A 27670-nucleotide genomic window follows, 5' to 3' on the forward strand; every position below is an offset into this window, starting at 1 on the left:
GGGGGCAGCGAGCATCAGATCGGGGGCAGCGAGCATCAGATCGGGGGCAGCGAGCATCAGATCGGGGGCAGCGTGCATCACTTCCAGCACTTGTGTGTTACAGTCAAACATGTCTTATACTGTAGAATTATTTCCTCCTTTAATGCATGGTTATACATACATTGAAATGAGGTGATTACACGTAGTAACCTGCTCCATATACGTTTTCTCCTTCGTCTTGGCTAATTTTTTTAGAATTTTATAAAGCAAGGAAGAAATCACAGAAAAACAAGACACCGAGAGAAAAACTTTGACGAGAATTAAGCTTAGCCAAACCGAAGGAGACATTGTGTGGGTACAAGCTGTATGTCCAACACTGCTGTTCTTGAATTTCCATTGTATTGTTTCCTGACAAGCGAGAAAATCTTGAGGTTGCTGCCTCTGTGTACTTCTTCAAGCACTGTTATAGTATATGGAGAGCTATCGCCAAGAAAAAACAACAACTTTGAGTTTCATATTGTTAGTTAATGGGGCCCTTACCAGGAAAAAGTGGCTCAACCAGGAAAGGTGCTTGTCCATGTATAGGTTAGGCTCTGTGCTCATTCAAGGTTATCAAACCTTAAATGTTCAAATCCGAAATGAACACTTTTATGGGTGTAATGTCAGAAAAAACTGGTTAGGGATGCCAACGGCGACTCCATGAGTGAAGAATGTCACGGTCACACACTCCACAAATCTGAGTGGGAAGATGGAAGTCATTGCTATAAAAACTTAATTTAAGTTTTTTGCCAACACACGAGTGATTCAATTGCTCTCTCTTTTTTTTTTGGCAGTACTTTGTGACCAGGAATTATTCCACCATCATCGCATTTGCCGTAGGGGCGTTGTACAAGCCTGGCAATGGTTTCTCCATAATCGGCGCTCACACCGACAGCCCCTGTCTGAGGGTAAGGCCTACAAATCTCCAAATAGGGTAGGCCTCTGCTGCAAGTACTGGTAATTAAAAGTGTTTCTTTGCACTCGAGTTTCAATCAACTGGCTCACAGCTTCAACCAGCAATCTTGTGTTAGTGTTAATTTTGGCAGAGCTGGGACTTAACATTATCGGTGTCGCTTGCAGCATTCGATATATTAGTTAGCAACATTTTATTTTTTACCATGTATAATGTAGGATGAGTGAATTATAGTACAAGATGGCACTAAACACACACCACTGTGACAAGGCACTGTGGTTAGGAGTGTCTAAAGGCACACCACTGTGACAAGGCACTGTGCTTAGGAGTGTCTAAAGACACACCACTGTGTCAAGGCACTGTGGTTAATGTCTAAAGACACACCACTGTGTCAAGGCACTGTGCTTAGGAGTGTCTAAAGACACACCACTGTGTCAAGGCACTGTGGTTAATGTCTTAAGACACACCACTGTGTCAAGGCACTGTGCTTAGGAGTGTCTAAAGACACACCACTGTGTCAAGGCACTGTGGTTAATGTCTAAAGACACACCACTGTGTCAAGGCACTGTGTTTAATGTCTAAAGGCACACCACTGTGTCAAGGCACTGTGCTTAGGAGTGTCTAAAGACACACCACTGTGTCAAGGCACTGTGGTTAATGTCTAAAGACACACCACTGTGTCAAGGCACTGTGCTTAGGAGTGTCTAAAGACACACCACTGTGTCAAGGCACTGTGGTTAATGTCTAAAGACACACCACTGTGTCAAGGCACTGTGCTTAATGTCTAAAGGCACACCACTGTGACAAGGCACTGTGGTTGGGAATGTCTAAAGGCACACGACTGTGACAAGAACTCCTAATGTCTGAAGGCACACCAGTGTGCCGCTTTGAGATAAAGCTTTAATAGAACGCCTCTCTGCCCTTCAGGCTTTCCAAGGTATCATCTTCTCTTTTAGCTGATTGTCAGGGCTTGTCTGTTTTGTGACGCCCAGGTGAAGCCACGTTCAAAGAAGACGAGCCAGGGCTGCCTGCAGGTGGGGGTCGAGTGCTACGGAGGGGGCATCTGGAGCACCTGGTTCGATCGGGACCTAACTGTTGCTGGAAGAGTCGTGCTTAAGGTGCCCCAGGTTTTTTTTTTCTCATATTCTATATGTCTTGATCTTTTGACTATAGTATATTGGTGATTGGAATATGTGTGTCAAATGCACAGATGTGTTGCATTGCATCTACCTGACGTGTGAAGATACTTGTATGATATTTGATATCTTTGCACGGCCTGTTTTTCCAAATCTGTCTGACTAAACTTTTCACACATTGGGCAGCTCATAAATCTGTCCCCTTGACACCCACTGTCCAGAGATCCCCTCTGTTCTGGCCTTTTGCAGTCTGAGAAGACGGATGTGTAACCCATCTCCTGCTTGCATTGCTCACCAGTGGGATTTGATCCTTTCAAATAGCGAGATGGTTGGCGTTAATCGAAGAAGAGCTGTGCATGAAAATGGGCACATCATTGCCCTTTTATTTTTTCTTTCTCGCCCCAAAATATGAAAACAAAATTTTTACACATTGATGTGTTCATCTGCCTGCCCTCCCAGTCTCCCAGTCTCCCAGTCTCCCAGTCTCCCAGTCTCCCAGTCTCCCAGTCTCCCAGTCTCCCAGTCTCCCAGCCTCTTGTTCTCTTAGTGTTTGGGCTCATTGTGCTGAATCCAGAACTGCTGTATCACTAGCCCTCCCAGCTGTCTCAAACACTCACTGGGAAGAAACAGGCTGTTTACATGGGGGAGGAACTCAGCTGTCAGGTGTCAGGAGAGAAACGACTGACAGCTGGCTAAACACAGTGACTCAAGCTCACATTTTCCGGTGCATTATGGCCACTTCGTCAAGAAACCTTGGTCAATCTAGCCTTTGTGGCAAGTAACATAGAGAAATGGGGGTTCTCTGTGTCACCACTATGGCTGCCTGATCAATGTTGATCTCAAAATTCACATCCTTGCGCTGATTGAACTTACAAATTGATAGGTCCATGAACGATTGCTTCAGACTTGCACCTGACAGGTTGCAGCCGTTGAAACATGGCCTTTACCACCCACAACTCTTCTTCAAAAACTATTTAGCCTGTGAACTCCAAGATGTCCTTCTAGTGACAATTACAGTATAGAAATATAGGGTTCCTGCACGAACCATATGAATGCCATTTCTGTTCTTTTATCTGGAAGCTACGGTATATGTATTATAAACGTCTTCTTTCCAAAAGCTGTATGGAAGTCTTCAAAAATGCTTGCTGTTTCCAAGGTTTGTTTTTTCCTCCCAGTTTTCAAAATCGCCCCGTTTCAACACCTTGGAGTTGATCAACACCAGCGTTAGCCGCTAGCTCTGGATACATAAGCAAAGCTTTAATCCTCACAGGTTGCTGTGGATAGTCATCAACATCATCATCTTGTGTAAGAACAAGGAACAATTTTGTAGGTTGAATAAGATAAACCTAAACTAATCAAATGACCCTAAGAGCAACAGATTAGTGCAAGCACCCGGCATACAAAGTGAAGTAAGGACTAAAATAGAAGAAGATTACTATATTGGCCATATACAATTTCTTACATGAGGAGTTTGTCTTTCCGCATACCCCAACTCGCTCTCCATGAGACACACAGGCAAACAGACAGGGAGAGAGAAGCTTGGGGTTAGAGAGCCGAGTCAGCCATTTATATGGCACCCCTGGAGCAGTTGGGGTTAAGGGCCTTGCTCAGGGGCCCAACATAGTAGGATTCCTCTGCCGCCTGCGGGATTTGAACCAGCAACCTTCCAGCCAGTTCCTTCCAATGTAAACACCCTGTTGGCGTATATTGTGTTAACAGTGAATAAGTGCAAAAATGAAGTAACCTTACCAGTTTTAGTACTGAAACCATTAGAGTCAAACAGTGCTGAAGATGTTGGAGAACTGAGGTGCTGTCTTGAGCACATCTGACAGGTGATAAGGGACTGAGCCGTTCTGATTTCAGGTTGAGAAGATCATTACATCACAGAAGAGCAAAAGTAGAGATAAAACAGGTTCAGGATGTGTGATAATGAAGAGAGGGTACAGAATGTCATGTGGAAGGTTGAAGAGGAAAAGACAGGTGAGAGTTGGGGTTACCTTTCCCAGCTGACCTGGTTGAGGTGACCCCAGAAGACGACTTTTAATTGAAATCTGGAATCTGCAAACGCATGACTTCTGACGCTTGAACTTGTGGGAGTTTAAGATAAAAAGACATTCAGTTAAGACATTAGAGATAGAGGCTATTATTAAAAAATGACACATCTTCACAAAGTGCATGCTGCTGTAAAAAGACTCGGGGCACTTACATGTCTTAATTGTTTTACTCTTTTTTTTCAGGGTTATTCTTGCAGAAATCTGTTTCTTTGACAGTCTGCTACTGAAAATTGAGCAATTATGTTTTAAAACCGTTAATTGTGATAAATCCTATTTTGGAGAACAAAAAGCAGTCTTCTGATTTCATGGTGGACTAGAGTGTAAATTATATTAATGATGAGGAACACCGGAAAATGAGTCAAGTACATCTGATTGATATAATTCATAGATTAGACTTGGAGACTTGATTGCTGATGCCTGTAACATATATATATATTCATGTATTGTAACTCTGGATAGTGTCTGAGATACTTAGTGTATGTCTTTCCCACAGAGATCCACAGTAAATGAATGTGTACCTACATTTCTCTATATTTTGCCAGTATAACTTTAAATGAATTTTAGATCATGAAGGGGATCAGTGGTTTCAGAAGTGATGTTCTGTGCCCACACACAGATATATATACAGGTGTATATTTAATCTAACATTTAGCAATGATAATTATTTTCCATAGGCTGATCAGGCGTCCTTTAAAGTCAGCTGTGAAACATGGGCCACAGGACATCTGAAAATGTACAGGATGATTAGGATGTTATTAGGCCTTTTCAGACACAGAACAGGGAAACATGGTTCACATACAGTATGAACCAAACCATCAGGATTTAGCATCATAATAGTGACCAGCAGAGGGCACACATGTCACTAGTGTTCATCATAGTTATTCCTTGGAATATACTCTGTTTACTCAGTGGGTCACCAGTGCCTTCTGGTGCGTATTACCCTTGTCTACAGGATGGTGTTCCCTCGGTCACATTTGTGTGTTTACCACGTTTCCTTGTTTAGTTTGCTAACTATATAATCATGTATATATTATATATATTGTATAACTATATAATCAAAACTGTATATTCAAGACTGACAATATTCCCGACACCAGGTTTCCCAGCATAAGGAACCACACATTTGGTTATTCTTTCAGACTGAGTTTCTCTCATTTAGAATCGTTCACTTGTTTGTAATGCGACTGTAATGCTAGCCATGATTCCCCGCGCAGACCGGCCAGCTGTTGACGCAGAAGCTAGTTCACATCCCGAGGCCTGTTCTACGCATCCCGCACCTGGCCATCCACCTCCAGAGAGACGTCAACGACAGCTTCGGCCCCAACAAGGAGAACCACCTGTGAGTGACAGCCAGCACGTACTGCCATTGCTCAACCATAACAGCAGTGAGAACAGGGTGTTGATCTATGATCTTTCCTACATGAAGAAATCACATTTCCTGTTAATTTCTAGGTTATATTAGCACATCTGTTACCACATGTGCTTGCGGCGGCTGGAATAAGAAAATCGGTAATATCATTGTATTTTGTTGGGAATTCTACTGAACTTGTACTTTGTATCCAACAAAAGTCTTTGTGGTGGTTGGGATTGAAACGTGATGCTTTTCTCTCCTTCATTAAACTGCACTACATTACCCTAGGAAATGATTGGCAATTTAATAGGAGGAAAACAGAACTGAAAGTACCAATTGCTAGTGCAACATATTGTCTTATGCAGAGATTACTGGAAGAGATTGACAGTTCTAGGCTGTGAACCTGCAGGTCACTCTTGGTATAGACCCTGTGTGAGTGAAGCTCAGGAAGTGATTTTACTGCAGTGCTTTCCACAGGCATGATCTGTGGATTTCTCAAATTCTCAAGCAGCGGTAGACCTCTGAAAAAAGCCTTCATACATCAAGCACATCCAGTTTCCTTGCTGATCATGTTTTGACAGTCCACTGTTCCAAATTCCATTCCACTCCAAAAGGAGGTAGGCCCTTGTATCTCTACTATACAGTAGCTTAGTCCATGGGTTCAAATGGGACAAATTGACTGTTAGGTGGCCTGTCTTCTCTGCAATATCACCTGCTGAAAGATTAAAAAAGGCTCGCTAGTTTATATTTCAGAAATAAGTATGTTTCCAGGTGTATTTTCATCGGACTCCTCTATAATCGACGGTTGTTAACACAGTGCGCTAAATCTTAAACAGTGGGAGCAGTGAATGAAAAAAAAGACACTTGCCATTTCCAGATGTAGCCTCCTTTTTGCAATCTGAAACCTCCCTATTCCTGCTCCCAGACTGTGCTCAGTCATGTCTTATTACATGTTATCCTTGTTTAATCTTCCATTGACATGTCAAATCCAATCCCATTCTGCTCCCCAAAACCATATCCCTCCATCCCTTCTTTTGCCGAGCCTCAAACTTAGTCCTTCAAGTCCCAGCATCACGTCTCTCCAAATCCCCCGCCAACTCGCCACTGCAGTATTAGGTGTTAGTGATACAAGTAGAGGGCGTTCACCCTACTGTCTTTGTGGATCCTAATGCCCCAGTGTAGTGGTTGGGACACTATACTGTAAAAAAGGCACTGTCCTTTGGATGTCACATGCACGAGTATAGTGAAGGAGACACTACTGTATATTTTTTTAAAATATGCCATCCTTTGGCTCTCCGTGGATGGATGTTTGCCCGTTATGCCTTCTGGCATGTACTGTAGGGGCAGCAACACCCTGTTGCTGTTTCTGTAACATTTGGGTTCTTACGGGACAATGTTGTTAGCCTTGTGCCCAACCTCCAACATGGAGGACTTGGCGCCCGACGTGGGACAGGAACCCACTACCCTGAGATTATGAGTCTTTGTCTACCAACAGAGCTAGTCGACTCTCCATGGCCATCATAAACCCCAGGGCGTTTCTTGAGAAGGGTGTTTCTTTTTTGTCTCTCAGCAGGTGATATTGCAGAGAATGGGTGAAGACAGGTGAGATCCTGACTCTCCATGGCGATTAAAAATCCCAGGGCGTTTCTCGAAAAGAGTAGGGGTGTAACCTCGGCGTTTTGGTCAAATTTTCCCCTGGCCTTTATCAATCATGGCTTCCTAATAATCCCCATCTCTGAACTGGTTTCATCACTCTGTTCTCCTCTCCCCGATAGCTGGTGTGTGGGGAGCGTACTTGTGCACTATGGCTGCCGTCACATCATCCAGGGGAGTCCCCATTACCTGTAAAGGACTTTGAGTGGAGTGTCCAGAAAAGCGCTACATAAGTGAAAGTATCATTTATTAGGAATTAATCTGGGCGATCTGCTGATCTCCGACCCTGCTCGTTGTCTCCTCCAGTGTCCCAATCCTAGCCACAGCAGTGCAGGAAGAGCTGGAGACAGGTTCTGCTTCATCTGGGGATGCCAGCAGTGCCACAACAACGGTAATAGAACCTCACAACTAAATTCTGTAGCATTGTCATCAACTCAGTGATCTTTCACACCCCGATTTGGCACTAAAGATGTCGCTGTGGCATGTTAGTTAGGCTGCAGGACCCGGGTTACTTTAAGGAAAGCATGCTCAGAAATTGTGACAATTTTCCCATAACACATCCCTGTTTAAGGTGTTTTATGTCTACATCAGACCCTGTAAAGGTGCCCTGGCCGAAGTTACCTTATGGGTGGGTTTGTGTTTCATTCCTGTAGATCCTGGTGTTTCATCACAGCTAGGCCATCTCTTTATCAGGCTTTCTAACTATCTAGCTATCTTAACTACGACAAAGGTCTATTATAACATGAGGATAAATATGGCCCTGCATTTGCACAGGCTTCAGTGATGACTGAGATACAGAGCTGTCTTCCAAAATTAATTTTCTGGTAAGTGGGACAGCACTCAGGTCACAACCTAGAGCAATGGGATATTCCATTGGCAGGGGCAGAGTGCTTTTCTATGACCCTCCTGTCAGAAACTGAGATAAATCTGACAAATAAAACAAGTTTTTCTTCCAGCTTTCTGCTTTTGTGCTGCACTCAATTATTAACACATCCTTTTTCTTGCATGTGACTGCTCCTGACTTAAAGCTTAGCTTATGAGAGCAAAACTGCTAGAGCTTTATTTATCATAGTCAGTTATAATTTTATTTTGCAATAAAAAAAACTGTCAAAGCCTGCACATGAAGTGGGAATGTTGAGATCACTTTATCTTTTTATGCTTTCCTCCATATGTTTTTCCAAATTTTCTTTAATGTTCATTGGTATTTGAAGCCATCAGGGCCTTACTGGGGCTTGGACGTACAGATCTTCTGTGAGAATAGAAACAAATGGGTCACACGTAGGTTGATTTTAAAGTGGGGGAAATTCCTACAGCATGTTTTCCAGTTCAAGTCATCCATTTTTGCAATTGCAGTTAATATCAATGAGTCTATAAATAAATGATAAAGGCTAAGTATAAATAATAAATAAAGGCTTGCACTTTAAATGACTGCAAAGACCTGTTTGTCTAGGGATATTAAAGTAGATTAAAGTTGTTATGCTTAATTTTGTACCAGAACATTCTTTGTTTCAGTGAAGTGGCATTTCTTTGAAATCGTTTTCTGTTTGAAGCAGTTTTCTGATAGCTTTCTGAGAAAACAGTGGTGCCTTTTCAGGTGATCAGAAATGGCACAGGATTTAATTCTATGTGTACATAGCTTGACCTATGGCCACAGCCTCTTTTGAAGAATCTGAAAATGTGCCAAAGGTTTCGAAATGATCAGTGACAAGAAATGTTGTTATACAGTGCGTTTTAACTTCTTTTCTATATTGAATAACTCATGTGTACTGCTAGATAGATAAGACTTTATTGATCCTGAAGGGAAATTGATGAAAAATTGATGTGCTAACTCACAGCACTGGGGCCTTGGGTCCAGTTCCTGCGGTACTATCTGTATGAAGTTTGTATGTTCTCCCTGTGTTCATGTTGGGTTTCTTCCGGGTGCTCCAGTTTCCCTCCACAGTCCAAAGACGTACTGGTAGGTTCTTTTAAAATCAGCTGGGATGTGATTTTGTGTCCGTGTGTGCCTTGAGATGGACTGGGTGTATCCTGCCTTGCGCAGTTAGGCCACAAACTCCCCTGAGACCCTGTGCTGGATAAAGCGGTTTAGAAAATGGATGGATGGTTAAAATAACAGGTAGCAATGTTGAGATCTGGTAACGTTCCCATTTAAGGGCATCACGGAGTATCTATTCTGTGCCAGGTAAACTGCTCTTGCTACTTCAGCGTGGATCCAGCTTCTCCAGTCCTTACTCTCTCTCCACTCTTCTCTCTTCCTCCTTGCTGCCAGTCAGAGAAGCATCATCTAGCCCTCATCAACCTGCTGTGCACCGAGCTGGGGGTGGAGAAAGAGTCCCTGCTGGATTTTGAGCTCTGCCTTGTGGACACTCAGCCAGCTGTGAGTTTCACACTTTCACTTCACACCGTTTTCTTTACTTGGTGTTGCTGAGGCGTGCTCTTGAATGGCACAAAGGAAAAAAAAAAAAGGTGTTTTCTCAGTCTGAAGGTTAGAAAAGGCCATTCCTGGCCCTAGTCCCAAAAACAGCCACTCAAGCACCTAAAAAATTCATTTTATGGAGGGGCCCTGCATTCCCCAAGTGACAGGAGACAATTGGCCAACCTGCTTCCTGACGTTTGCAGTCTTTTGTCTCACTTGTTCCGTCAAAAATTATCCAGCCTTGCGTTGAAGAACTCCCAGCAGCCCGCTCCAAAAACTGTGCATAAGCAGCTTATTCCACAGATACACAACCCTTTGTGTAAATTTATTATTTGTATTTGGAGCCTCTCTCTTATCAGTGAGAGCTGCAGCAGTCTTCCGTCTAATGCTTAACTCTGGTGTTTGGTAATGAAACCGTGCAGTTTGGTTTTGGGTGAGTGCACAAGATCCTGCACAATTAATGAACAATTAATTTCAAAAATCTCATTCTCCTGTAATATCCTACACCAACACCTTGATATGAATCGGTAATGGGATTTTAAAATCAAATGCTTAAGCTTCTAAGCACACTAATGATCAGATGTAAGATCATAAAGGAGACTCTTAACTTTGAGCTGTTTTTTTTTTGTTTTTCCTTTGTGCTGAGCAGCTTACTTGCTGGGGATCTGCAGTATCAGTTCATTTGAGATTCTGATAGCTACACTCAAGTATTACATTTATATTTTACACTTGTAATAACGCAGAAATCACAGCAAGAGACGTCAGCGTGATACTATGCAAACAGAGACCCCTCTCCTCAATTTGGTTGCTAGGCAGCACTTTTTAACTCTACAAAGTAATTGTTCTTACAGCATTTATGGTGAAGCTACAGCTCAGTTTTCCTTTGTGACATAACAACATGTACAGTCGACAAAACCATTTTTTGGGGATTAAAGAACGACGGGCCAAAGAAATCCATGCTTACAAAAAAAAAAACATTTTTTGTTATTCCGGTAAGGAAATGTTCTCTCAAAACATTCCACAGGTATTGCTTAAAACAAAAATGTCAACAGAGCAGACATAAATACAGTGCTAAAATACAAGACTTTTGTTGTTAGTAGCTCAAATTAGTTTGTAATATTTTTCACATATTTGATATACTGTATGAATAGCGGAGTAATGAGAACTGTCTTTTCTAAAGGTGCTGGGAGGCGTGTTTGAGGAGTTCATCTTCTCTCCTCGTCTTGATAACCTCCACAGTTGTTTCTGTGCCCTGAAGGTGAGATGTGTCCAACAATGCAGATTTTTTTGGGCTTTACTACAGTTCTCCTTGCTCGAAGGATATACAGTAGAATTTGATTTTCCCTGACTTAGGGCTTCACTTGATGAACCACAACCTAGGAGACACACCCGTTTTAAAAAGACTCAGCAGTACTGAAGGAATGAATTGAAATGCTTCTGCGTTGTGTGTAGAAGATACGTGAGCTTACAGCTCAGGCTGTCCTCCCTGCGCAGGGATCAGATAAGCCCACACATGTACTGTAGCTGGGCTCCTTATTTACTCCTCTCTCACTCTCACAGTCTGTTCTGCTTAAGCTTATATTACACTGTTTATTATATCCCGCTTAATTGTTTTTAATTCCACAGAACAATTTCCCTTAAATTCCCTTTATTTTTATTTTATATGTGTAGCTCCCTTTGCTCTATAGTGGAGATCAGTTACTGTGTGACAGTGAGCCTTCACACACTATGCCTGTACTCCACTAAACACTGACTCTATCAGTTTCTTTCCACAGTCCAGTGAAAGTCCATTACAGAAAAAGTTCAAATGGGAGGTTAATTAATTCCATGCTTAAAACTCAGAGGATAGAAATGACGCACCGTTTCAGCTGTGGAGCCTTCTGCCACATGCCACAGCCACAGAATTACATTTTTCAGGGTGAAATTAACCTCTGATTGTTCCAATCAAAAGTATTAGTCTGTTATGGAATACTACAGTATATGCAGTTACATATATATTTATTAAATGAATTAGATGCAAATGTTCTGTCCATATTTAGATTTAGATTAGTAAAAATAGTAACCAATCAAATAAATAAACCTCTAATAGTCTGTATTCAATATGAATTCACAGGCACATTCTAAGTGTATCTGCCGAGTCTTTTGGGTTGTTTTCAAGTTGTGGGTTGGCTTTGGGCGACATCACATCACGCTGTCCAGAGTAAAGTAAAGTATCTATCTAAATGCAGCCTTAAATGAGAACCTGAATAAAAGAAGTATAAACTATTCTGTTTACAGTATATGGGAATCATTTTAGGTATACAATTTCAGAGAAGCCATACATCTAATTTCTTAATACTAGGCATTTTAACGCCAATCTTTGTTTTTTGGGTCTGCTAAGTTGACAGTAAAAAAGTAACAATGAACTGCATTAAAAATGGGCATCTGTCTTCGTCTGGCTTATAGGGGTGTGTTTATACTTTAAGGGAATAGTTATAGTAATAGAACCCCAAGCTTGGCTCACTGTATTTGTAATCGGTGCAGTTTTGGAGTGGAACATTAATAATAATAATAATAACATCACTTTATTAACCCTTTACAATTCCTTGCATTAGGAAAACCCCAGCTTGCTCTCCATGAGACACAGACACACAGATAGGGAGAGAGCCTGGGGTCAGAGCGCAGGGTCTGCCATTGTACAGCACACCTGGAGCAGTTGGGGTTAAGGGCCTTGCTCAGGAGCCCAACGGAGTAGGATTCCTCTGCCGGCCGTGGGATTTGAACTAGCAACCTTCCAGCCACAGGCGCAGATCCTTAGCCACAGAGCCACCGCTCCGGTTCAAAGGTTACAAAGCCATTTTGGTTTTCAAAACCCAGTGGGTCAAACCTGCCTTTTCCCTTCCAACACAGGCTCTGATTGACTCCGACTCCCTGGCCAAAGACCCCAACATCCGTGTGGTGACGCTGTATGACAATGAAGAGGTGAGCAGATGTGATGCGCCTTGGCCTGTTGAGATCTCCAGAATAATGAGATTAGAGAAAACCCGGACAAACCAGCCAGAGGCTGGAACGCTTTGTCACACTGCGTGCTCTAAACCACTGGGAGCTGTTGTTGTCCATCGGAATTTCCATCCGGAATGCTGAGATGTCTCGTTGAAACCTTCCAGTCTTTTCAAATGAATTGGCTCCTTGAAAAATAATTTAGTTTTATCAATTTAAAAATGTTGGTGTAAAATTTCAAACTGCAGCTGCACTGACATTCATAGGATCTAATGGTCTTTTGTTTTCTAGACTCCAGGGTACACAAAATGTATTTAAGGCTGAATTTAAAATGGGAAAAACAATTAGCAGCGTTTAGTACATTACTTATTTGAAAAATACCAGACTGAAACCAGACTGCACGCAGTCTAGACAAGTCGTATGCTGATGCTGGTAACGGCTGTGCTTTAGTAAAGTAAAGTTAGTCAGTTTACTTCTTTGGTTTTTCAGGGTGTGGATATAATCAGTGAGGGTCCAATTAAGCAGATCATTATTTCCGTTAAGTGTCCCATGTAATAAAAGACAGCTGAGCTTGAGCAAAATCTAGAAAACAGAAAAGTGTTTTAAGTACATGATATTTTGTAACGTTTCTTATGTTCTTTAGACACTCACATGCCAAAGGTAAGAGTTGGCAAGCCCTGAATGGGTTGAGTGTGTCACTGATCACCAGGTAGATTAGGTTACAGTTTCTTTATAAACTATAAAAATGCTTCTGAGTTTAGCACAGTAGTTAGCATTGCAGCCCTGCAACTCAAGGGTCTAGTGTTGAATTCCGGACCTGGGGTGCTATCTGCAAGGAGTTCGCACGTTCTCCCAGTATTCGCATGGGTTTCCTCTGGGTGCTCCAGTTTTCTCCCACAGTCCAAAGACATGCTGGTGGGTTTAATTGGCTTCTGGGAGAACTGGCCCCGGTGCGAGTGAGTGTGTGTCTGTGTGTGTCCGGGCAACTGACTGATGTTCCTATTGCATGCTGGGATAGGCTCCGTTTCCGTTGACGTCTAGAGTCAGCCTGATTTCTGCAGGAGAGCAAGATGCTGATGGGAGCTTTACGCTTTTCTTAAATTACGTTTTCTGTTTTGCTCAGGCGAGAGGCTTGCTGAATCGCCGATATAATAATGAATTTTTAGAAAGCGCCTTTCCAGGTGGCTTCTCAAGGTGCTTTACAGAACGCCAATAAAAAAAAAACAATACAGCACATTAAAAAAACACACAACAAGAGGAGGCAGTGGATGGGCGTATTGAATACAGTAGGAGCAGAGAGGGGTAAAGAACAGAGCCAGTTAAGTAAAGGCCCTTCTAAAGAAGCAGGTTCGAGTCTGGATTTGAAAGAGTTCAGGTCTCCGAAAGAGTTGGTCGTTTCCGTTCCGTTCTCCCTCAACCGGTGCGAGAGGACGGGCGCTCACGCGCTCCCTCCTGACGTCTTTTCTCTCGGCTGGTGTCCCAAGGTGGGCTCGGAGAGCGCGCAGGGCGCCATGTCGTCCCTGACCGAGATCATCCTGCGGCGCCTGGCCTCCAGCAAGGAAAACCTGACGGCCTTCGAGGAGGCCATGCCCTGCTCCTTCGTGATCAGCGCCGACATGGCGCACGCCGTGCACCCCAACTATCAGTGAGTCTCTCGGCAGGGGTGGGCAGTGACGGGGATCTGCCGTTGTTGTTTTCTTTTACAAAAACACTCATCTGGGGCTGCCATGGTGGTCGTTTCGGCTGGTGCATGTTCAAGAAACAAATACAGAGGGGCTTCCTAGTAGCTCATCCAGTGAAAGATCGTGTCACTAGCTGGCTGTGGTTGGGACTCCCCCAGGTGACAGAGTAAAAGTTGGCAGAGGAGGCTGGGATTGATGGGTAGGGTCATTTCAGCCAATGGGGACCTCCCAGACACCCGCCGGCTTACGACGATGGGCACAGCGCTGTTCCAGTCGGCCAAGCCTGCAGTGCGTGAAAAGATGAATGATTCAGCGGGTGGGAGGATCAGAGGAGCTTGTCGGCTAGTTCCCGTTCTCCCCTTCAGCCGTTACTGTGAGCTGGAGACGTAAAAGAAGAACAACAGCAGGCAATTCCAGAATGCACATCAAACAAAAAGCACGAGACACTAAAAAAAGTGTAAATATGATGAGCATCAAAATAAACTTTTTTCGCTTGTAACTCCAAGACCTTTGTGAACTTATCAGGAAAGCGACAAAATCAGGCACTACAAAATTAATTTTGCCGAGTAGTGCACTGTTGCATAAAACATTGCCTTTTTAGACGGGGTCCTGTATGTAAAAACGAGCTTTTGCATACGTTTATACTTTTCCTGGGAGTCACTACTGCAGCAAAACATAACTACTTCAAAATATTGTTTTCAAACATGTGTTGAACATCCCTTCAAGAAATGAAATAAGCTTTCCCGAAACTCAGAAACAATCTGCTTTTTAAGCAGCATGACACTTCACTTCCACAGATCCATAATGAAACCATTTCTTTAACATAGGCATGTAGCTTTTTACCACTACTGTATAGAATCAGCACAGCAACTAAATTATCACTCATAACTGTTAATGCTGTCTTGTTGTTCCTAAAATTTATTAGTAATATTTGTGCTTTCATTTAATTTTGAATTATATTAAAAAAGTTTTGTTGATAGTTGTATCTATCTATCGTCACTCAGAATCTCCAGTAGTGTATACAGTACATTTACTCATTTAAACTACGGATAGGGGAGAGCTGCAGTGAATATCATTAGCCACTAGGTGTCAGTATTGATTCAGAGTTGAGTCTCAACTAAATCTCAACTAAATAACAAAACTTGAGTCCATTCATGCATTATCAGAATGCAGATAATGTAGCAACGTCAATTAACCTAGCCAGGCTGGTCTGAGAAGTGTGGGAGGAAATCAGAGCACTCTGAGAAAACCTACAGTATGTGGACATGAGGGAAAAAAGTAAACCCCAGACTGTAGTCACTCCAGCCCAGAATTGAACCCGGGATTCAAGAGCTGTGACTAAAAGCCCTGCCATTGCACAATCCCTAAAACGTATTTTCTTCTGAAGTTTTGCAATTGATTGTGTCAGAAAGGTACTTAATTGGGTAAATCGTTACTTAAATTGACATGCTTTTTTGTTATGTGCAGGAAGAGCCAGGAAGAAGGTTAATTGTACTCACTGAGTACATTAGGGCACTATGAATGTACTCCTCACTCCCCTTTGTACTCGCAAGTTGGTTCCTGACAACCTAAATTACATTTCCATTTGGCAATATGCTGTACTAGCCATCATCTTCAGTGCATTTGTTTTGATGTTGGTAATTGACACATGGGGATTTAAAACTAGCATCCCATTCTACATTGGAGTATCGTGTATGGAGCTAATCTCCAGCAAACAGCAAATGAATTAAGAATGTTCTTGTTTTGTCATTTAATTCACCTAATAAGGGTTTTTTTCTGCTGTTGAAATTTGTTATCCTGTTTTCTCTAGAGAGAAACATGAAGAGAATCACAGACCAGCTTTCCACAAGGTAAGGGCAATTTTACATTGACGTTAACTTCCGCCATGTCGTACTCCCAGAATTCCTTGTATCTTGGGTGACCAGCTCAGGTCCCACAGGATCTAATGGTCTGTGCTCCCCTTATGTCTTAGCTAAATCATTTTTGTCGGTTTGTTGAACTGGGTTGGTATAAAATTTAACCATGATTTTAAGCGATTGTTATTTTAACAAGAAATTATGAAGCCTGGGCCATCTTTCACCAGCACGCTAGCGTTGTAAATGGGGCGGTCATGGGAGCTGGTTTATGAAAGGGTGTTGATAGTCAGTGAACGACTCAATGCTTCCTATACCGTGTTTAAAAATGTAATGTGAGCCATTTCGAGTACTTGTCCACATGATATCAGCATTGTCCCTGTACATGGCTGTCTATGTCAGACCCTTCATCATGTTCTTGACGATGCTACCAGATGCAGATGGTGCAGTTGGGCATCACTGGTACACAATCCCACTAATGGAGGAAGCTGTGAATTCTGTTTATATCCCATTTATCCCACATTTTGTTTCTGAAATGGTTTTAGAAACTTTGGAAATGACATAGGTTGTCCAATTACCAGTCATTTGGCAGGATATTCTGAGTCAGGCTGCAGAGGAACAAGTAAAGGTTTATTCCATGCTGCAAAGAAAAGAGACACAATGTTTCAGCTGTGGAGCCTTCACACCTGAAGAAGGTCCCACAGCCAACACGTTGTTTCTCTTTCCTATTCAGCATGAAATAAAACTTTACTTGTTACTTTGCAGCCTATGCATGCTGACACAGCTACCTACTTAATTCTTTAATTAATAAAAACGGTGCACCTGGAGCAGTTGGGGTTAAGGGCCTTGCTCAGGGGCCCAACAAGTAGGATTCCTCTGCCGGCCGCGGGATACGAACTTTCCAGCCACAGGCACAGATCCTTAGCCACAGAGCCACCACACCGCCCCGTTCCGATGTGGCACTTTATTGTAAACAGGCAACACGTCTGTAATAATGATACCCCATTACCTGTAAACAGTGTACAATGTATATACGTGTCATGAATTATATTAACAACTTCAAGGGTGAACATCTTGATGAACCAAATTGCATCTACTGCCCTAGAGAACTGTGTCTCAAACCTGACTGAGAAGTTGGTCCTCATCACAGATACCCACTGCTTTTAAAACTCATGTGACTCTGCTAGCCAGTTATACACTGGGCAAGGTGTCTCCAGGCTGGTAACCTTCATTTTCCTCACTGGCTGCCTGCTCATATATCAACCGCAATAACAGCTGGCTAACATGTTCCAGACTCCCACAACCCTTTGTGTAAAAAAAAAAAAGTCCCTTCTGTTCTCTGTCTTAAATGCACTGCCCCTTAGTTCCTACTTGTGTCCTTTAGTTTGTATTTCACTGCTGATCCTGAATGCCTTTTAAGATTTTGATTCTTGGAACAGGTCCTTTATATAGTCTTTTCTGTTTAAGTCTAAGAATATTTGATTATATAAGCCTGTCGAAACAGAACCTTTAAGCCCGGAATTGTATCTGCTTACTCTTCGTCTGACTCTATGGGCAGCAGTGTCTATTATGAGGTGACCAGAACTGTATATTGTATTGTAAATAAGGTCTGACTGTGCATCATACAATTTGAACATAATATTGATTGATTTCAGTTCCACGTGTTTAAGTATATAAACGTACATTCCGTTTGCTGTTGGTCCTACATGTGTAGAAAAGGTCAAATGTATCAACGTAAACAGCTTTTCTGTTACTTCAGTGCTTTCAATCCTATCTTCCCAATCCTTTCTTAATGTTTTGTTTTGCTATGTGCATGTAATTTGACCCATTATCTTTACTCTTTATCCATTCTATATTTTCTGTCCATTAACCAGTTCTCATTCCAAATACATGCATTCATTTAAATGCCTTCCACTTGTAATTTGAGAATTCATGTGTTATGAGGAACTATATTGAAAACCTTCAGAAATTCGAATTCTGCCATGTCATATGCTCTTTTTTTGCAACCGTCCGGTTGGCAATTAGAGCATGATCTGCGCTACTCTGTTACCAAGATAAGAATGATTTCAAGGCTTAGAACACAGGAGAAATGACTCTGTCCTCTCTTGAGGCAGATGGAATAAATTGATCACCTTTTTCAAATCAGGGGGGCGAGCAAGACAATACAGTTCTTGAATGGCAAGGAGTCTAGCCAAGGAACATGATCTGAATGACAGCAACAGATTGTCCGAGGCTGTAAAGACAGTGAAAGAACGGACTGCTCCCGGTCACCGAGGTATTTATGTGTGAGAAAGGATATCGTAAAATCAACCCAGTTGAGCTTTTCAACCGAGTCAATGGTAAATCGATCGATGCCCTCATACAAGTATGGATTATGCCAACCTGCAAGTACAATCGGTAACTGTTAGGTCTGCAGTAGTAGAGAGTCAAGCCTGGGAGGTTATGGGTATGGATACAGGATCATCAGGCAGGGCTCAGGCTGCTATTTCAGCATAGACTCCATTGCAGTTCTCTCTCTCATCCCAGGGTCCAGTGATCAAGTTTAACAGTAACCAGCGCTACGCCACCACTGCTGTGACTGCCTCCATCCTGAGAGAGATTGCTGCCAAAGTTGACGTTCCCCTGCAGGTAGGTCCTGCGGCTACATGCTTCCTTCCGGGTTTACTAGTAAACTGAGCTTTCGTAAACACACCCTGAATCACTGTACATCTATTGCCGGTATAGAATCGCTTTCTGGCAGTGTTCAGTCGACAGTTAGAGGACTGTTCAGTTCTGGCAGTCGAGAGTAATGCCTTCTCTGTGAATTTCTTTCTTCAATCATTTGGTGTGTTTGATTCTATCGTAGAAAGGCTTTTAAGAACCTGAACTGACATTTTTTTTTTAATTTAGCCCTCAGCCTTCTCTTGGCCATATCATGTGCCTGTGATATTTGTTCTGGAGATTCTGATTGGGAGTGAGGATGTGGCGATAGGAGTAAGACTGGGTTGTAACTGCTTCAGCATATTTTAGCACCAAACAACACAGAACATAGTGTAATCTTTCAGTAGCGATACTTCATCATGCAAACAGCTCCTGCACGAAAGCTGTTTGGCCAGCAGCTTCAAACTATAGCTATATGTTAAAACTGGATTCTTGAGCAAAACAAGATGGCTGCCTGACCACCATTTCATTTTCTTTGTTGTCAATACGCAGCCCTTACACTAGCTCCTGCCATTTAAAGACTGTTTAGCCAGTTGTCTCCAAATATACATTAGCATGAATTATTCAGTGACCATGACGTTAACATCAGAGGAACTGTCGTTCCTGTGTTCTCTCAGCTTGTCACAGCATCCTGTGCTTCATTGGTGGAGCTAGTGGGATTTCTCTGATATGGGAAGTAAAAATGGCTTGAAAAGTGCAAATTCTTATTTTCTTTCTGTGCTGCGCCACCTGGAAAGTTTATGTAACACGTACAAACTTCAAGCACAACAGCAGTTCTGCACTAGCAATCCCACAACACCACAGGTCAGAAGGAGGAGTGAGAAATTGTTTCGCCAATCAAATTAAGGGGGAAATTTAGGTACGCCAGATTGTGGAAGCCCAAATTGGGGAAGACAGAATGTGTGAGCCCTGGATTTTAACATCTCTAATCAATGACTGCACGTTTTAGGGAGAAAGCTACTGTTGTTATCTGGTAATAAAAATAATGCAAAACATTTTTCGTCTCACTGCCTCCGAGTCCTTGTTGAACCAATGACCAGCAAATAAATCTGAAACAGTATGTACTGTATACAAGCCAGTTTTCAAATGTTTTCTACAAGCTAATGGATTTGAGATGCTGACGCATAAATAGTTTCTAAATTGGAAAGACGAATGTGATCTTGGAAGCACAACAGAAGAGACGACATAATTTACAGTTCAAATGTCTTGGGGAAAGAGGCAAGGACTTGCCTTTGTGTTCCATCACTTGGCAGGAGATGTTGCCTACACGGCAGTAAAAGCAAGCTTTCTCAAGGACACTCTGCTCTCCGTTTACTTTCTTTGATAACCCTGCAGCAGCCCACAAAAAATGATTTCCGATTAGCCCCAAAAACGCAACCTTGAAAGTGACGCGTTGTGAAATTTCAAATTCCGCCTCTGGTCCTTTTTTTCCTGTAATCGCACACAAAAAAAAAACCCTCTACTTGCAATTTCGAAACACTCATCCCGCGGGTTGTGAAAATGTGTTTGCTGCCCAAGTCACCTGCACACTTTCTCATTTCTTTGCTGTTTGAAACCGTTGTGTGTTTTTGTTTTTTCAGTGTGTGTATTATACACGCAGTGAAAGACATATACTGGAGTTTCTTTGAATAGTCTATTAAATGAATGTCATTTTTACTAGGTTTCTACCGATTTCATACCAGCAATATTTATTGTGGTGCCCAACGTTGTACACAGCATTCTAAATGAGGTCTTGCTGGTGTATTGTTCAGTTTTAACATCCCTTGATTTAAGTTTTTGTCTTATTCCTATGTTATGATTTTTATTGCATTATTTTGAAGATTTAAGTAATTTGTTAGCATGAGTCTTTAAGTTTTTAGCATCTTCAAGCTCAGTGTTTTCACACATTTTGAATCTGTAGTTTGTTTTTTCGACCTGTTTGTAATACTCTGCACTAACCTACATAATATGCCAGGTTTTAGCCTAGTATTTATTTTTTCTAGGTCTGTCAATCCATTAACCAGTTTTTAATCCAAACATACACCTAAATTCCTAAATTCCTACTGTCTGTAATTTGAGAATTGATATTTGATGAGGAACTTGGACTAGCGTTGTACTGACATCCCATCCTTGAACCTTTTGTGACTGCACTTGGATAAAAAGGTTGGAAAATGTATAAGTATGCTCTGAGTGTGAGTATTGTTGTTGTTATGTGTCTAGAGAATTCCAACTGGCTAATTAAGCAAGAACTACATTTTCTATGTCCCTGTTAGCTTTCCCCTGGGACCTTAATTCCATTTAGGACCCCTGTAGTGTATATCTATTTAGGATAGAAAAATAATAGTTCCTTTCTGGACACTCCACTCAAAGCAGTTTACAGGTATTGGGGAATCCCACTACCACCACCAATGTGCAGCACCACCTGGATGATGAAACAGCAGCCAAAGAGCACCAGCACGTTAATCTCACATCAGTTTGTCAGTGGGGAGGAGAGGAGAGAAATAAAGCAAATTCAAATATGGGGGATTATTAAGAGATAATGAATGATAAAGGCCAGGAATTCTGGCCAGGGTGCCATGGTGAAAACCCTACACTTTTTGAGAAATGCCCTGGGATTTTTAATGACCATGCGGATTTTTAATGACCACAGAGAACCTGGAACTCGGTTTTAGGTACAGTGCCCCCATCACTATACTGGGGCATTAGGACCCACACAACGCAGGGTGAGCCCCCCACTCTGGTCCCATTAACCCCTCTTTAGTTTTCCCAGGAGGTCTCCCATCCAGGTGCTGGCTAGGCTCACACCTGCTTAGCTTCAGTGGATTGGTAGTTGTGAGTTGCAGGGTGATATAGCTAGTTTGTACTAGCTTTATGGAATAAGTCAAGGTATTTTAAATATCACATGGGACATCCCTCTCCTCCAGCTGGGATCAGCAGATCTGAGGAGTTTGACTACTCTTCCTTGTTTTTCCTGTGTGCGGCTGCAGGGTTTGTAGCTGCAAGCCAAGACGCAGATAAAAATATCACACAAGTGTCTGTCCCAAAAATCAACGGGGTTTTAGTGGTCTTTTAAAACCTTTGCGTCCTACATGCCGGGGAATAACGATTAAATTAGATTAATTAAGCAGCCGAAAAGTTGAATACGGTTATCAAGAGCTGACTTAGAAAGAAAACAAGAAAACCCCATGGTTCTTGAGGACTGGAGTTTAAGAGCTCTTGACTCTGCTTCCTCCTCACCAATGCAAAAGCACAATGGTGTTGATGTCGCTCATCAGGGAACTACATTTCGTACGGAATTTGTGCTTTGAGTTGTGTGCAGAGCTTTGCGGGTGAGTTCAGGTTCTTTTCAAACAGGCACTTTGGCTATTTCAGAAACAGAGGGGGACCCTGTATGTTTCTCTCAGCGTTGAGTGTTTTATGAGTAATTAGGTTTTTTTTTTATTGGCAGGATGTGATGGTGAGGAACGACAGTCCCTGTGGCACCACTATCGGCCCTATCCTGTCCGCCAAGCTGGGCATTCCCGTGTTGGACTTGGGAAGTCCTCAACTGGCCATGCATTCGATCCGGGAGATGTGCTGCACATCTAGCATCCTTCAGACCACAACACTGTTTCAGGTACCATCGATTCTGCTGGGTAGATCCCTTAAGCTTGATAGCAGCATAATATTGCTCAAGCTGCTATCATCCTAGTCTTGAAATAAATCAGGCAGTAACTATGCAATGGACAGGCATTCCATCCAGGGTGTGTCCTGTCTTGCACCCCCTGCTTGCTGGGATAGGCTCTGGCTCCTCCGCGATCCTGGACAGAGTCTTGGTTGACTTTTTTGTGTCCACATATTTGATTTCTTTACCAGAGTAGTACAGACTGGCGCGTCCACAGGTGCGGCCGTCCCCATTTTGTGAAAGCCGGCAGGCAAGGGAAATTGTTAGGAGGGCAGAGAAACGCGTATTCTGAAGAAAAATGTAGATGAAGTGAAAAAGACAGACAAGTTTGAAGAGTAGAATGATCAAAAATTGTTTGGCATAACAGTGAGTACCAGCCTGTCCAAATGTGAGGCACGAAATCCAAATATATTAAAGACTGAGCAAAAATGTGTACAGTATTAAAGTATTGTATGTGCTAATACTACTGTATATAGATGTTATCATATACATTACATAAATGGGCAGTTATCTCAAGCCACACTGTACTTGAATATATTAGTATATTCACATGGAACACCCTTATTTTTTTTAGGCTTACTTTCACTGCACTGATGTCATTTTCACTGAAGCGGAGCCTTATGGGGGGGGTTCTGTTTTTAAACTAATGAAATGATTCCGAAATTCTAACCACATAGCACATTATGATTTTCTGTCAGTTTCTCTGTGTCCCAAGGCTTCTAATTATAGCAGGGTACGGCTCTGTATACAATCTTACGAAATCATCTGTAGGTCCCTGTGTACTTTCTGCTGCTCAACAATTTTTTTTTTTTTCCCCACAGGGGTTCTTCGAAAATTATCCAGCGGTGAGGAATTCCATGATAGTAGATTAGAATAGAATTCTACAGACACAGGGGCTGCCGTTAAACACAAGAACAAGTGCAACCACAGCAGTCTTTTTTAGGTCTATGGGTTTGTAATGTGTTTGAGCCACTACATGATAAATACCTTGAATGATTGTTGATATACTGTAGTAGGCTCTAACTAAGTTGAATGAGTTGTGGTTTTTAATGAGGACTGATGTAAATGGACATTTTGTCTGGAACAGTTTTAATTTCATCATTTAATAAAGCATCCTCAGGCACAGACAAACCTTAAATTATTTGGGCTCCTTGTGATATTTGTGGGCTCACAAACATTGAATTTCCAGATTCTAGTGATCATCAGCAATAGCTGAACTAAACGTGTTAAGCCTTTTTTGACATGAGTTAATCAGTTGCCCATGGGCAAAAATATACTTCTTTCTTAATGTACTTAATGTACTGTGTGTGTTATTTCGATTCCCTGTCATTTTGGCTAAATCAAAATCATAAATCTGCTTTTCCTTGTGGTTGTTTCTTTTGGGTCAACCGCATTATTACTGGCATTTTACACTGTAGTCATGATACAATAAGTGAGTCACAGCAACCAGATTTATCAGAATATTAGAAGCCAGTTTACTTATTTGCAAGGTTCAGTGTCTAAGGATAAATGAAAAACATTCTGTTTATGTTTGAGGTGTGAGGGCAATAAGATTTATATGTGGCTTACCAACAATCCTAAAGATACTTATATGGCTCTCTACAGTATTTTAGTGGGGACCACTGTTTCAGTTGGACAAGCTATTCACTTTCAAGACTGGGTTCGGTCCTAGGAAGCCCTTAGCAACACATATCTGTGATTCAGCTGGTACTTGTCATTCTAAACATATACAAGTCGTCCATTGTCAGTTACCTCCCACTGGGTAATGGTAACAACACAAATATATATTCCCTTTATATGTCCATGTTGTATACTGCAGTGCACTCAGCATTAAGAAAGTTAAAAAAAAGACTTGCTTCTCTAAACCTTAACACCCTAACCTTTTGGATTACACTCAGGATTCTGTGGCCGGTGTTAAAATCAATTTTGGCATTAGTGTCAATCGGAAACTCCGCTTCACTCATTAACAAAGTTACATTTTACGCTCCCTAATTCCAAAGGATTGCCCCTCCATCCCAAAAAGAGGGTGTCCTCCGAATCTTCCGTGTTGCATTAAAGGTAAAGTTCAGAGTCAAGTTCACAGGGTCATCAGGATTGGGTTTATCCCTATTTTCTATTGTGTTAAGTGGACCAAGAATACATGTCTCTTCCCTGGATGGAACACTACTCCCAGCAATACTGGTATGGAGCTGTACAGCTGAGTAATGTACCTTGCTCAAGGAAACATCGGCACTGTCCATAGCAGAGACCTACTGCAAAGCAACAACCTTCTACTTATCCGTTCAGAGCCCTAATCCCTTCTCTATGGTTCCCACCCCCCCACAACTTTTATGAGGTCATATTCCTGTTAATGTCAATTTCCAGAAGATAATATGAAATTAGGGCAGCATGGGGGTGCAACCGGATGCTGGGTTTAACTCCTGGGGTGCTGTCTGTGTGGAGTTTGTATGTTCTCCCCATGTTTGCGTGGGTGCTCCACTTTCTTCCCACTGTCTGAAGACATACCGGTAGGTTAACTGGCTCCTGGGGAAACTGGTCTTGGCGTGCGTTTGTCCATGTTTGTGTCTGCACGTCCCTGTGATGGACTGGCGAATTCTGCCTTGCTTATCGGTCAGCCTGTTGTTGGGAGAGGCTCCAGCTCCCCCACAACTTCAACCTGAAGTGGTTAGAAAATGGATGGATGGATACTATGAAATTAAAGACCTGCCTTATTTATCAAGGGAAACGTTTTGCAGTTTTCACATCCATTGATAGGATTCATTTATTGTACAGTGGAAACGGATTTTGAGTGTTTGAAAATAATAGTGGCAAATGACAGGGGTAGTTTTCAGCTCAAGTTCATCCATCTTCTGTGTGCACTCATTACGTGTACTTACATATAGGTGCATACAGCTGAATGAAAGTGTTGTTTTACTGGGATTTCTTTCTGTGTTTCATCACATTTTTCACATTTTGCTTTTCTATCTTTCTTTGCTTGGCACAGTCTCAGAAAAAAAAGCGTACTACAATATTGTCCAAGCCTCAATGACCAGCGGCTTGTCTTGCTCCTACATTGTTACGTTTCTGCCTTTGAAATGGTTAAAGGCCTTTTAAAACAACAACAAAAAAGGAACTGGCCAAGAATCAAACTTAGTTCCAAACTTACCCCCCTGTTTGGACTTTTTTTTTTGCTCTTTGTTCCTCATTTGAAAGGATCGCTGTAAGCCTTCTGTTTGGCACAAGGCAGAATATGGTGAGCCTGTTCTTTTCATTCGAGATGGTAAAGCTTCTCTCCCCTGTACAATTTTGTGTTTAATCCCTTTGCGAGCACAGCTGTGTTGTTTGGTCCACTTTGGGAAAGCAGTTGTGGGCCTGAAAAGGGAGCTTAAAGCTGTCAACCACTCCAAGACGCACAAAGCCCAAACAGGCAGCTGAATGAGGAGCTGGGCGGCACCTCTCTCCTATTATCACTGCCTGATGGGACCAGCAGGTCTGTGCTCCTACCAAAGAGATTTGGATTTCTGGTTTTCTATGAGCTTGCTTTCTTGTCATCACACCACAGTTCCTTGCTAATCAAAGATCTAAGCAATGCTGAGGCAGCAAGAATTTTGAAGGGTTATATCCCAGGAGTCTGTGCAAGACTCGGACAATGGCTCAGGGTTGTGGGAGTCTGGAACAAGCTTTCCAGCTATGCTACTGAAGCAGATGCCATCACTTCTTTCAAGAAACAGCTGAACGAGATTCCCGGATCACTTAGCTATTGAAGCTAAAGCTAAATGGATCAAGTGGCTTCCTCTCATTTTCAAACTGTGTTGATGTTTTAATGTTCTTAACAGTTTATTAAACAATGCTGTACCCAGTGAATTGTTGCTTTAATTGTGAGGAAATCCAACATTAAAGACACTGATGTATTAGACAATAAAGGTGATATAAAAACACACGGGGCCATTTGGACCATCTTGCTCATTTCATTTATAGTAGCTAAGTGATCTAAGTAATCTTGTCCAAGTGTTTCTTGACATGGACTTCAACATCAGTACTTTGTTAGCTTGTAACAGACTCCCACAACTCTTGTTGTAAACAAATGCACCTAGCTTACATGTGTGTCCTCTAGTTTTTATTTCACTGCTGATTCTCAACCATCCATAGGGTTACCTATGTTAGTGGCCCTGTATATTTTGAAGTCAGTCCAGGAATATACTTGATTGCTTTTCTCTGGACTAATTCTAAATCAGCAGTGTCTTTTTGTACTACATAACCAAAAATGTGGTAAAGGAAAAAAATAATAAACTGGAAGCAATTATGGAGATTTGTTAACATGGTCATCTGGACGCTGAACAGTTAAAGAGCTGGCTGAGCTGGCACCACTTATTAACATCTGTGGTGCTTTCCGGGTTTTTAGAGCCAACTGTGAATGCAATTTCAGTTTAATGAGATCAAGTGGTGTCAGAACCAACTGCGGAACTGCCTCTAGATCCACCACTTGAACAAACTCCTGAGGGTAAAGTCTACTCAAGAAGCAGATGGAACCATAAACCTGGATCTGGACGGTGATCACTGGAAAAGGTACAAGGACAGATGGGAGACGTCGCGGAGCTCTCCAGAAGCAAAGAGAAAATGCAGTATCTGAGAGTCCACGAGGTTATTAAGGCATTGCTGTCACCTGTTGGAAGCCGACTCCCTGTAGAGGGATTCAGGGAAAAGACAGCGGTTGTCTGCTCAAATTTGGATTAGACCCTCGCTGTCATTTGTGATGGTGAGAAACAGCGTCTCGCAGGGAGACTGCTGGTTATCAGTCTTGCAGAGAGACTCCTGATTAGAAGAGTCTCACAGTGCGACTCTTAGTTGGTACGGTCTTACTGTAAGACTACTGGTTACCAGCCTCATAGGAAGACTGCTGATCACTAGGTTATTGAGAGCAGAGGAGGGCTCTCAGTAAGGAGCTGTTGTTAGTAAGTAGCCCTCAGTTGTTGCTGTGTCGGCCTACTGGTAAGGTAGTAAAGACAGTAGAGTGGATCTGGCCAAACAGGATCAATCGAATCAAGGAAAGTTCCACAGTAAGTATTCATAAGAGAAAAGAAGGAGATTGGCTTTGTGGTGGACCAGTCACACGTTAAAAAGTGGCCTGGTCACCACCTTCTGTATCTACCAAGATATAAAATGGGGATTAATATGTGCAGATCCTCTACGCTTGGCTGCCAAACAAAGGGGTATCTGTCACACAGTCATTTTGTAAACTGTATGTGGTTCTGTTTAAATATGACTTCTTTGTTATTTTCGTCAGAAAGATCAC

At 42.2% G+C, this 27670-nt stretch overlaps 1 protein-coding gene across 1 annotated transcript in view; it reads left to right on the top strand.

The window, feature by feature from the left end:
- dnpep (aspartyl aminopeptidase) overlaps positions 1 to 23539 on the top strand; it is a 28731-nt gene extending 5192 nt beyond the window's left edge. Inside the window, exons 4-15 of the mRNA XM_088930718.1 lie at positions 813 to 926; positions 1924 to 2049; positions 5336 to 5460; positions 7432 to 7516; positions 9395 to 9502; positions 10722 to 10799; positions 12431 to 12502; positions 14005 to 14165; positions 16013 to 16052; positions 18582 to 18683; positions 22183 to 22350; positions 23220 to 23539. Coding sequence (XP_088786844.1) covers positions 813 to 926; positions 1924 to 2049; positions 5336 to 5460; positions 7432 to 7516; positions 9395 to 9502; positions 10722 to 10799; positions 12431 to 12502; positions 14005 to 14165; positions 16013 to 16052; positions 18582 to 18683; positions 22183 to 22350; positions 23220 to 23270 — 1230 coding nt within the window. The 3' untranslated portion in view covers positions 23271 to 23539. The remainder of the gene's footprint in view (positions 1 to 812; positions 927 to 1923; positions 2050 to 5335; positions 5461 to 7431; positions 7517 to 9394; positions 9503 to 10721; positions 10800 to 12430; positions 12503 to 14004; positions 14166 to 16012; positions 16053 to 18581; positions 18684 to 22182; positions 22351 to 23219) is intronic.
- The last annotated feature ends 4131 nt before the right edge of the window (positions 23540 to 27670 follow it).

The sequence above is a fragment of the Atractosteus spatula genome, chromosome 13 (assembly GCF_055471065.1).
Source record: "Atractosteus spatula isolate fAtrSpa1 chromosome 13, fAtrSpa1.hap1, whole genome shotgun sequence".
Taxonomy (NCBI): domain Eukaryota; kingdom Metazoa; phylum Chordata; class Actinopteri; order Semionotiformes; family Lepisosteidae; genus Atractosteus; species Atractosteus spatula.